Source organism: Varroa destructor, unplaced genomic scaffold (assembly GCF_002443255.2).
Source record: "Varroa destructor unplaced genomic scaffold, Vdes_3.0 BEIS01000005.1, whole genome shotgun sequence".
Taxonomy (NCBI): domain Eukaryota; kingdom Metazoa; phylum Arthropoda; class Arachnida; order Mesostigmata; family Varroidae; genus Varroa; species Varroa destructor.
The window spans coordinates 454357-467072 of NW_019211458.1; the positions used below are offsets into that span (position 1 = coordinate 454357).

General features: G+C 38.2%; 1 protein-coding gene across 9 annotated transcripts in view; it reads left to right on the forward strand.

Annotated features, from left to right (window-relative positions):
- The window catches only part of pod1 (coronin), a 47561-nt gene that overhangs the window by 16788 nt on the left and 18057 nt on the right, over positions 1 to 12716 (forward strand). For 5 of the 9 annotated variants that reach the window (XM_086991754.1, XM_086991752.1, XM_022807521.2 and 2 more), the window contains 3 exons: positions 1 to 116; positions 742 to 834; positions 1442 to 6342. In XM_086991754.1, coding sequence (XP_086847880.1) covers positions 1 to 116; positions 742 to 834; positions 1442 to 1450 — 218 coding nt within the window. In that variant the 3' untranslated portion in view covers positions 1451 to 6342. Of the gene's footprint in view, positions 123 to 741; positions 835 to 1441; positions 6343 to 12716 lie in introns of those variants that run through there. The other 4 variants (XR_002673656.2, XR_015329478.1, XM_022807525.2 and 1 more) reach the window with 4 other exon arrangements.

Sequence of the window (12716 nt, forward strand, 5' to 3'; positions counted from 1 at the left end):
TATCTGAAGCTCCAGAAGTGGCCCGCCCACCTCCGAAATTCGCTACGGTAGGAGATAATAAAGCAACAAACTATTTTGAAGAGAACGATTCCAGCAACAAACTCCGACAGGAACTGGTAATGTATTCTAAATGCGTGTTTGTAGAAAAATTGAAGGAATGATGGAAAGTCTTCGAAAGATATTAGCTTAAATAAGTAAACATCACCAATGGCTGCGCTATACATATACTAGGCAATGTATGGTGATATATGAAATGTCTTCATAGGACCGTTAATCTCTAAGATGAGAGCCAGTTTATTCAACGGAAAATGTAAGAGATGTAGCAATTGACTACACGGAGAAGTGCCACACATAATAAAAAAAAACAAAAAAACATCCTGTAGGGTTGTGATTAACCACGATAGCTAACACAATTGGCAGGGTGGTCAGTTTTTAGGTTGAGTAAACGTCATCTAGTTAATTTATGAATTTAGAACCTGCCTTTACCGTAATTGTAAAGGTATATGCCATGTGAGTATGTTTACGAATGCAGTTAACTTCCTAAGCTATATTGGAATAACCTAGTGACACATCAATAAACAGTGGTCTGACAGGGCTATTGTGTAGAACTATTGTGTAAGAAGACTTATTGTCTTCCTTGTAGGATCCCGCATTATACTAATATACATTAGGGCCACGTTCTAGTAATATGTCCAGTAACTATTGTCATTTTTTACACGGTGTCTTTCTTGGCTTGGGCAGCTGATGGCGTCCTTGAAGCAACGGATGCAGTACGAAGATGACGAAGAGATTCTTCCACAGGAACGGATGCAGGGGGGCGAAGAAGCCGAATGGGTACGTAGGACAACGCAGGTTACCGTAGGAAAAACTTATATGTTTTTCTCGGTCGTATGAATCAAGTCCGTTTGAATGTACAGCGTACATATGTGGACGCCATAGAGTTGGTCGATACGCACATTCACTGTTTTGCTTTATCTAGACGATGCTCGTTTACACAACTGTAACTAGATGTTTTTCGTCTGTGAAAATTGCGTAATATATGCGCTTCTCGACATTTACAAGGGCCATCATAACTGTGGGGCAATTTAAATGTTGCATGTGGATAGTTGTAAACATGACCTAAAGCTATACTTTAGGAGCGAGCTTCGATCAGTTTGCATGTTTACTCAAGGCACACCTATGCACACGCATGTGTTGTACTTGTCAGAATATACCATATAATCTATAGATTATTTTTAGTCCAAGATGAAATGTTTCGAGCGTCGCCTGATGCTGCCGTTGCAAAAGGTCGAATTTCGCCTCGTTCGCGCCCTTGAATTTCGTACTTAGCGCGGCACTTTGCTTTTGACGTCAGAAAATAATTTTTATTACAGCTTTCTCGTTGATTTTTCCTTTTCGAACTTTTTTTGGTTTTGTTTTTCTGCTCTTTCACACATTTCAGTCCGATTAACTGTGATAATTGTATTTTCGGTGCACGCTGCCATAGAAGTAAACTGGAATTTCCGCTGAGTGAAATTAGACTTCAACCACAAACAGGAGTATTGAATGAACGGCAACGTAGAGTCTTTGCTAATTTGTCAGAAACACGAACTGCCCAGTGTTAAAAGAGTCTAAAAATTAGGAGAATTTCAAGGAGAACTGTCGCTGAGAAAAACATTATCCGGAAATCTCTGCGCGCAGTTTCACCTGGATAGCGATTCGATTTAATCCGCTGTTGACCCTTCTTTGGAGGTTAGTAATAGACCGCTATGGTCGAGAGAATGGATTGACAAACTATATAAGGTCCTTCGTATCTATTTATATATTGTCGCATGTATAAGCTTGCTATTATTGCATTTTATTCTTGAATACGCATTATACACAATACCAATGAAAACAAAATGTATGTGAGAAATAGTCAACTTCACACCAAACGTTCTTGTCGGCTCCCGTTGCGTTTTATCCGTTACATCACCCGCCCCATCAGTCGGTGTTACTATAACATTAAATAGACCAAAATAGCAGCATCTGCAGACCCCCTGCTTCCAAAATGTTTAACACATTCCAGATAGTTATTTTCAGCAATTCTGACCGGCCATTAGGATGATTGGAGCCGGTCTATTCCGGAATATTTTCAAGCCAGTATATTTTCAAAGCCGGTTCCCGATTTTTGTACTCAATTAGAGAACAAAAAAAAAAAAAGTCCCTATATCGGAATAAAATACAGCTTAGACATTTTTTCCCGCTAAGAATTCACCGTTTTCTCGGTATTACTGACCTTATGTACCGCCTAACCAAAATCTAATTTGCTTCCTGTGTAATCTCTGGTTAAAATTGCTGAAATTATTGACATAAGCTAAGCTAACATCAGTTGATCTTGGCGACAGAAATTGTGAAATCAATTTTACTGGTTTGGTATATGGAAGCACGTATCTAAAAGTCTACATGTATGCGATCGTTGCCATGTGAAACTGAAAACTTGATTAAGCTGTATGTGCGAACAGAAAACATAACTAGACGTATGTAGGTCTGTATATAGAAGCTTATTAGGAACAAAGCTTTGCACACGCTGACGGTGAAATTCCCTCGCGGGGGATCCCCGTAGCGAAGTAACCGACGTTGATGAGGGGCACCACGGAAGGCTCACGCAACCCTTCGTTAAAACATAGTGACAGGCGGGAAAAGGCAACCAGATGAAGGCAACAAAGAAAATGCGATCGAGAGATGGAAGGACACAGAAACGTAACGGCGTACTGCTGGTGTATACTGCGGAAGGTAAGGGATCCTGTGCCGGGAAAGATGTAGTTAGAGTCTTCTCCTTTATATTTATAAGCCAACGGAGCCGAAAAACATAACCAAACATTTACGAACGAATGAACAACGTATGTAGCGATACGGATATATCAAGAAAGCTAGGCTTGATTTTAGGGAGAACTCATTGTCGATGAAAGTGAATGATACAATCACACTAATCCCTACATGTTCTGTAATTCTTTTTTACACTAACATTTACATATGTACATTGGAGTCAATTGGAAGGACAAATGAGAAAATACAAAAACAGTCATCGTTATTACGATTATCCAGACGCAACAAGCCGTACAAGGCAATATAACACAAAAGATTTATACACACGGCGCATTGTATGCATCGGAGTTTTTGGGATTATTCCTTTTGCCAAATACAGTGCATTAAAATCCAATGCTCCGGTAACTAATTGATCTTGAGCCAGTTGTTCTATAATAGATGAGCTCGGAATGAAATCAATCAACACGATGGTCAACAACAACAACGAATTCTGCTGTTCAAGCACCAATGTTTCTATAACCTCCAATCAATATCCGTACAGCGCTGAGATATAGATTACATAGTCATGACGTAGATAACAACAAAGTTCTCGAGCTTACGTACAGCAGGGTTATACAACATGTCATATACTGATGTGTGAACAGTTTAGACATAGTTTGGATATGATTTGTATTAGGATAGGCTCTTAACTTTAAGTTACAGTTAAGTATGCTACTGCTTCAGCCATAATGGTTTATATTCGCTCGATAATCTCCGCGCAAGCTGGAATACATAGTGTCGAAATTTATACCCCTGTATGAGATCTTCTATTAGAACATTTTATTTTATTGTTAGTATTATTGTGTGTCGTTTCGAACGGAGCCTGAATCGCGAAAACATAAGTAAAGTAGAACGTGTGCATATTATAACTCATCGAGCCATTAATCAACGACCTTTACGACGGCACAGCGAGTAAGATAGTTTGAGTGTCTATTTTTTCTATGATAAAAATGAAATGATGGTGATAGGTAACGTAATTGTCAGTGGTTAAATTTTGAAATGGGTTTCCTTTAACGATACGTAGATTTGTGAGGTGTATAAGAAACGCTGTTCGACTACGGCTGCGGGTTTCAGCACTATACATACAGGGAAAAGAGAACGCACCTATACGCAGTAACAAATGAATAGAAGAGATACCACACGAGAAGGTGTACCTAAAATGGAAAATACTGGCAAAAAGAGCGGAAGGTTCTGACTGATTGTAATGGAAAGCACAAACGGAGATGACATGTGTTCCATCTATTTGGGTAACGTTTCAATGACGCGCAATGATGTCGATGCTTGGAGATCTCCCAAAAATGTGTGTATATATATATATATATATATATATATATATATATATATATAAATTACAAAATACATAAAAAAAAATTTACAGGATGGTGGGCCGACAAAAAAAATTAAGTGTGAACAATTTGCGGTGCACTTTGTATCACACCAAAAGTCGTAGGTGTACGGTAGTTTCGATCGATATCGATAGAGCATCACATTTAGTCTGATTATGTAGCCATTTCTTTTTTGTTATTATTGGTGTCGCGCCGACCTGTCTGAGCTTTCTTTCTTATAGCCTGCATTACGATTCCCTAGGGCTGGAATTAGTCTCGAGCACAGACCAAAATATAATATGACGCATCGAATCGTGATAATTCCCAGCTATTTTTCACCGAACGTGAATAGCTTTTTAGTGGTAATGCTAAAAATAGCAATCTGTATTAATGTATTTTTTAAAATTTGTTTTGGAGGCAACGTTTAAGCGAAATGCGAAAAAAAAAAAAAAAAAAAAAATGCTCATAGCTGCTAGAAAGACGACGTTTTTGCTCTGTGTGATCACCTATACGTAGAGTTAAGTATAATTCCTTTGTTGAACGATCCATGTGATATTGGCAGCGATCATATCTATGTCCCTTTGAGCCCTGTATCCGTATTCATAAGAGCACCATGTTGTCGTTGAAGTATTTATTATTAATATGATTGTATCTCTCTCTTCATTTTCTATTGTGATCTTTTAAAACATTATATTTGTTAAATGCTATTAAAGCAATGGCTATTCTATAGTATTTTGGAGCAACAATTATTCGAAGAATATTAGGAAACAGTAGATAAACATTAGGTTTTTCTAGTGTCAAAATGTATGTAGAGCATAAGGCTCACCTTCATCGACCTCACTGGTTCATTAGAGTATTATAACGGTTATTATTAAAAGCGTGTGTTTGCAATCTGATCGCCGTTACGGTTTGATCAAGAGAAATGGAGAATACTGCCTAGGCATATTTATCACTGCTCTTTACGTTTCGACCTATAATAATTCCACTCCCTTCTGCCGCCTATCTATAGTACAATCAATTCTAGTTTATTTCAATTACGATGACATAATTTCAACAAAAAAGAAAAAAAAGATCTGTTTGTAACCGCCACTGTTGATGGATATTATCAAGCAATATATATATATATATATATATATATATATTTACTAACAAAACGAGCAAACAAGTAACGTTTCGTATACATACACTTTGTATTGCTCATGAGTATTATGATTACACTTATGTATGCTAGAAAATGCAACAGCCACAGACACTAATAATACGAGATGAAGACGTTTGAAGCTTTTCACCAGTATGTACGTACATGCATCGAGACGTCTTACATTCACTCACTCACTCACTCACTCACTCACTCACTCACTCACTCACTCACTCACTCACACACACATATATGTATGTATGTATACATATATAGAAAGAGAGAGGGGCGGGGGGCGAGAGAGGGTGAGAAACAAGCTGTGTGTGTTTGTGTGTGTGTATGTGTGTGTGTGTGTGTGTGTGTGTGTGTGTGTGTGTGTGTGTGCAGGAATGTGAACGCCCGTAGCTGAAGCCAGATCAATGAGGATAGAACTAACACTACTATAAACAATGTAAAATGTGTGAATTTCTTAAGCGATAAGTAGGCCATTCTTGTTTAGTAACATTCGGTATCTTCGCCTACTGTAAAAAAACGAATTGGCGATAGCTACATTTTTAATTTTTTGCTAATGGCGGCAACAATGACGATGGTATACTGATCGTGATGATAATAAAAGGTATTGACTAGAAAGAAAGACTCCGCTCAACGCATGGCGATTGATGAATGCACATGACACAGTCATCGATTTGTTTGTCCAAAATGTTTGTGAACTTTTCCGCAAGATAAAACCTAAAGGCTAAATGGGGAAGATGATCGAAATAACGACCAGCATTGTTTTGAACGACGATGTACTACTACAGTCTAGCATAGAATGGAATCTAGTCGGCAGAATTGACACCACGACCACCACCACCACCACCACCACCACCACCACCACCACCATTATTATATTTATTACACGATGAAAATGAATATAACAGCTGTCACTGTATTAATACACATATATATATATATATATATATATATATATATAAAAGGACAACTAGACAACAACATTCATTATATGTAACATTGACAGTAATAAATAAATAACTCTGATTATGCCAAGAGAAATTGTGATATTTAATGTTTGCCGAATGATTTTCTTCACCTCTAACCCGCTGTCTAGCGGTCTCAACTACGATGTCTCTGTTTCAGTACCGCTCTATTTTATCGCAACCCGTGCATCAATTCATTGAAAAACGAACGTTATTCGCACTAAGAATACTTTTAAGGAAAAAAAAAAAACATAAAATCGGTTAATATATGAAGTTAAAATTTCATGAGATCAAAAAGCTTTTTTTCAAAGAGACGCATTCTAAAGCTCCTCGGAATTCGTTTGTGTTAACTGGCTGCCCTATTTGATCGAGCAACTGGCCTATTAAGGCCATATTATCCCTGTCGACCCAATATAACTTGGCTTACATTCCTTGATGCTCTGCTCATTCTCCGCTTATCTACTCGTACGGCTCGTTTTCACAGAAAAAAAAAAAACAGGTCTGTTACGCAAGAACTGCACGTTCTAGAAGAAATCTCGATTCGCACTTTACGTAAAACTTGTTATCCATGCAGAATTCGTTTTCCTATTCCGTCAGTGCCACAAAAGACTGAACACCCTTGGCGGAACCTCTCTGCGAGTCACTGAAGGACTAGCTGGTGAAAGCCTTTAATATCGCAAAGACGACTGAAATCTTCTTTTTAGATGTAAAAATCAGCGAGGTTAAGGAAGGATCAGCAGTGGCTCGGAGAACAGCCGAACGCGACAGCTCAGTGTAGTTACCGAACAAGCAGCCTAAACCCAGTAATGAAGTTTGAGACATAGCTCGAAGCTCGTTTACTGCTATGTTTGTAACGAGTAGTATTTGAAATGCAGCTCGTTTGTTAGGAAGAAACGACTCTGCCATAGCCTTATTGCTTTGCACCTCATGGTGCCCACTCCAGGCCCTGCCGTATCTCCTAAATGGGGAAAGCTTCCTGGAGTAGTGAACACTTCAACACAGAAGGGTCGGCTAATAGCGGAGACGTTGCGGTAAATACACCCCACTTCGATAATATGTCCGATAAGCTTGAATGCACTATTTAGTTATTTCGCCGACGTACGCCACATGGTAAGATTCTTCTCTGCAGTTGTTAATGAGGAGGAACTGACGGATTTAAGTGCAGCTTACCTAAACTAAAATGAACAGCGCTACCGTTCCAGCAGGCCTTCGATACGAAGCAAGAATACCCGCTTTGTTTTTAAATTTTAATTGGCACCTCTTTTAGCAGACGATATAAAAGTAACGAACTTGTGCTAACGCCTTCTTTGGTATCAAAATTATCCAGGTGAGCTCGGTGTGAACAAGTATTCTGTAAAGAGGTACAACATGATGTTGTCTAAGTGCTATGCGAGTGTCATTCTGGTTTGTGCTAACGACAAATTGTTTTGCTGAGGTAACAAACGTCAAGGACTCCGATGAAGACGAAAGATACTAGGAGTTACTAAAGGAAAAATCTATAACTAGCTGAATGCTGAGCTATCGGCATCTTCAATAGTCTTCTTGTTGGCTCGTTTTGCTTATATCAAGATACCTTTCTCTAACGAACACGTAGCTCCCAGTAACCAGCGAGATTCATCTGCTGCCTAATACCTTACTGCGTCTCCTAACGCGATAATGATGCCATTTAATCAACAACAGCGAAATCTATATCTCTAAGAGACAAAGTGAACAATTCTCGCGTTACCATTGTACGCTTCTGTTATGAGTACAGGAAGTGTCTATTATTCCTGATAGCTAGTGATAAAAAAAATCAATGGCTGTCACAGGTGGAGAGCCGGTCTATTCCATAAAAATTGCTCTATTGAAGCACGTGCACATTTCTTTCTGTTGCTTCTCAAGCGTTACCGACGAAGTCATATCGCACATTCAGTCAGTGTCGTCACATTGTGCCACATTTGTTCCAGCGGAAAAGTCAACCCCTACTTCCTCCTGAGCGGGAATTCTAACACGAAGCTTTCATTTATCCCCTATGGTTCGATTCTGCAATCCGATTATCGTTCGTAGCTGATATTATTAGCCTCCGATCATGTAGCGTTCAGCACGTGACGGGTCGCTAACATTGTCACCATCATTACTGTTATGACCTCTCCGGTTGAGCCGTCACTCTTTCTACCCTCCTCACTGTCGAAGATCTATACAGTTGCCCGCCGTTAACCCCTGAAGTCGTCCCTGCCTTGAGTTGTCATTTTCGTTGAGAAACGCAGACGACACTCGAGACGACTTGAGAATAATACCCCACCGCGCTTGCCAGACACTGGATGATCTAGGCAAAAGGATGCATTCTTGATTCTACAATAGTACTCGACTTTCTCAGAGAGATGATCATGTTCTGTGCGCACATATTTTTTTTTTATCTACAATCAATAAAACCCGGCGTTTTGAGTTGACCAGAGAGCTTATTGTGCCTTCAGTGCCTTTAAATCTCATAGTGATACCTGACTCGTCGATTATCCCATCAAAGTTTTTTTAGCTTCGGATAATTACAGGGCCTTCCGTTAAAATGAAACTTTTTTACGTCGTCCTTTCGTAGGAGAGCGCTAAATGAAACCGGAGAGATATACCGATGAAAGTTTTGCATCTGCTGATAAAAACCTTACAAACGGATGTGCTCAATCAGTGTAATTTCCGTTCGCTCTGAGAACGGCTTAAATGCGGGGTCTAAATCTATCACATGCCCGTTTCTGAATTCCTTTATTGATTTTCCCAACTGTCGCGTTAATAGAAACAACGGACTGCTTTCCTAGGTTCTTTCTCAGGGTACGACATTGTTCGGTGCGTTACACTGCAATATCTTTCTAAGTATTTCTATGGTAATCGCGAATAAAAACAATAGCCAAACCGATTTTACTCTACGTATCTTTATTTTTTTTTTGTATTTAGGCACAATTTAGTGTGAGATGAGTAACACTTGCAGAAGCCCCTGAAGAATTACTTTGTGGCCTCATAATTCTGTTGGAGAAATTTCAAATTAAGCTAAGAGGATTTCATCTAACAGTTCATACAGCTGTAACTTGATTAGAAAAAAACTGTAACCAAATGAGAAAAAAAGTTTCAGGTTTATTCGGAACAATTAAGGTTCTTGTTCAAGTTTGCTCTACACATCGGATCTTCAACTTATCTAGATCATCTCTGTAAACTGGCCATATATCTTTGTTCAGTTAGCCATGTTGGATGTGCCAATAGAGTAAACTAGCGTTGTATATTTGCCTATATATTTTGCTTTTATCTTTAATCGTAAGGTAAGGATCATAATTTAATCTTTCAAATTTATAGAACATACAACTAAGTATTTTTTTTACGGCTGAATCAATATATTTAGACAGACATTAATTTTCTTATTGAATTGAGTTCATATCCAGGGATTGGGGTGGGAAAATCGCGATGACGCACTTGGGATAACCTAGCTAGATCTGACAGTTCTGCAAATGTTACATATTCGGTCAGTAATTTACATCTAGGTTTGAACGGAGTACTTTTGCTTGACTGAGCGTTCTGTCTTCAACTCTATGCAGGTGTCTCTGAGCGAAATAATAAACAAGATTAGGTCGCCTAATTCTAAATTCATTTCTACCACCATTTTTCCCAAAAGTACGGCTTTGTTGCCAAAGCTTTACTGCTTGCTTAAAATATGGTAACGACTAAAAAAGTTAGTTTATTAATATTTGCTTGAATGTTGTCATTACGTTAAGGCGTAAAAAATAATCGGGCACTAACTATGAGTGCTGCAGTTTATCATGGCTTTAACCGAGTAAACAGTCATAACTTTCTGATACCAACGATTAGGCAGTCTGGAGCTACTTAACGGGTGGAAAAGTTACAATAACTTCAAACTATATATTAGATGTAGCACCTATTATTATTATTATTAACAGCTATGTACTTTTAAATGATAGATGCTAAATTGCATTACCCAACGTTGTTATTTACGACTTTTCATTTAGAGAATCGACGGTATAACATAGTACGCCACCTATCACCTCCTTTAAAAACAGTCGAAGCCATACAGACACGAATCTAAAAGTAAAAATATGGAAGACGAAATTATCACTTGACTCGGTCCGTGTCGAACCGTGATAAGGATGGGGCTCACCGTTTCTGCGATTTTTAACCTCCCTATTTCTTCTCGCAAGATAATTGTGTCGTCTGCCTCTTCTTTAATCTTCGGTGCTCTCATTTTTGATAAACAAACACTTAAGCGTTAAGCAGTGATTTTCATTGCCAGCTAAAGCTTTGCCGCTGAATTCTTCGATCTTTTGATCTGCAGTAAATATTTAGCGAACTTTTTCTGTTTATGGTGCGTAATTCGAAAGTTCTTTGAGCGTTGTGATCTGCTAAAGAGCATCGAACATCGTATATTGTACATGCACGTTTTGTATGTACAATAGACAAATTACATGTATATTTGTATTTGTACATTGTGACGCATGTGTGAAAAATTAACTGGGCCTATTTTCAGGTGACATAGCGTATCGTATGACCTTAACAATAGATTTACCGTAACTGACCTACATTTTACTCCCAACTCCATACCTGAAGCATTATGAAATTGATTTTATGCGCAAGATGTTTATCTACAAATGATTTTTGCATTGAGGTATGTGGTCGCGCTTTCAAGGTAGCTTTTACAAAAAAAAGGTGTTTTTCTTTCGTATCATAACAACGGCATAGACCTGAACATTTGTGAAATAGGAACAATCGTATTTCTGCACTAGGTCGCCAAATTAGTTAGGACAAAATGAGGTAAATTATCATTGTTTGAAATACATCTCAACACATTCATCTGTCGTGTGAGTACCTGGAACACACGGCTCAACAAAATATTTAGGAAAAACTATCGATAGAGCTTTAAAAATGTCCTATGTATTCAGCAGAGTTTGTATCATATATTTAGTATAAGTAAATATAAGACATTAAAGATTTTATTGGTAATAAAACTGTATAAGCTTTACTAGCGAGGCAAAAAAAGATCTTATTGTGGGACAGAACGGAAACTTGTAGTTCTTAAGTGTACTACCCACTCAGTGACGATGAAAGACTGTTGTTTACTCTAGGCGGACGCATAATGGACCTCCCTTCTTTATTTGTGACCAGGTTATTCCATTCAGGGCGCGATCGTTTATTTAAAACGTCTTGTTAAAGAAGTAACATTCATGAACAATGACATGTTAGAGACCATTTGGTTGTCCTTGCTGAGTCTCAATAGTGAAATGGATAAAGGCACAAGAGGTCGAAGCTTTTGGGCGCAGGCCCGACATGCATTAGACGCTTTGCGTATACTATCTTGAAGTCACGATCAGGACCACTTTCTCATAGCGATATTAGAAATTATAGTTATTCTGTTCCATCGAGTCTGACGGAATACATGAAAGGGTCTTCGTAATCTTACCTAGCTATATTTTCGCACACAGCAGAAGAGATTACGTCTGATATAATAAGAGCTTAAATTAGATTAAGTTAAATTAAAACATCAGTCAGTATAGATAGAAGCTAGCCTTCCAGGCGGGCTCAAAGCCGCCATGTTTCAGTTATAAAAAAAATTAAAGTTTGCACAACTTAATGTTTTGTATCAGTCTAGATAGAAGTTGCGACTAACAAAACCATATTTTTTAATTCGTAATTTTGAAAGTTCAATTTAGATTTAGAAGTGTTTTATTATCAATATATGCACTCGCGTGTCATGGAGCTGCATTTGATTAAATCATTCTATCTTCCACGACATTGACTGGCTAATTTCCCGTGGCTGTTCTTTTCGTTCCACAACCTGTAGGAAATAGGACCCTTGCCCGTTCGTTTGCTAATTGTAGCCCGGATTTCGAAAATCGGAGCCGGATTACACCGACGAGGACCCATTTGTTTTGTTTACTTAAGATTTCACGTTGTTTCTACAAATTTAATGCTATAGTTTTTTTTGTGTTTTCTAATAATCGTTGCACGATAAAGGGACAAAACAACCGTCTCTTAATTAACCGTAATATAGTTACATTTGCAGAGCCATATACGACATATAAAAGAGATCGCAATGAGTTACTTTACATATATGGGCCACGGTGTCTCGAGATGATATGCAATCGGATTCTGACCCTACAGAGAAACTTAAGAGAACCAAGAGGGCTTAGAACAGAACTTAATTTAGAAGAAATGCGTGTATGTGTACGTACGTTAATTTGAAACATCGTAATTGCTCAATATTTTATTCACACGTTGTTGCTTTTTAAAAAAAAGCCAATAACTTTATTGGTATTATTAGCGCGTTTTTCGGACGCAACGACATTATTGGTACATTGATCACGATCATGGGTTAGAGCTTCCCATTAATAATTATTTATATCTAAATAACGCATAATTACGACATCTATACAGGCTTCAGTTGGCTTTGAAGAACGATACTATCATATTGTTATTGTGTCT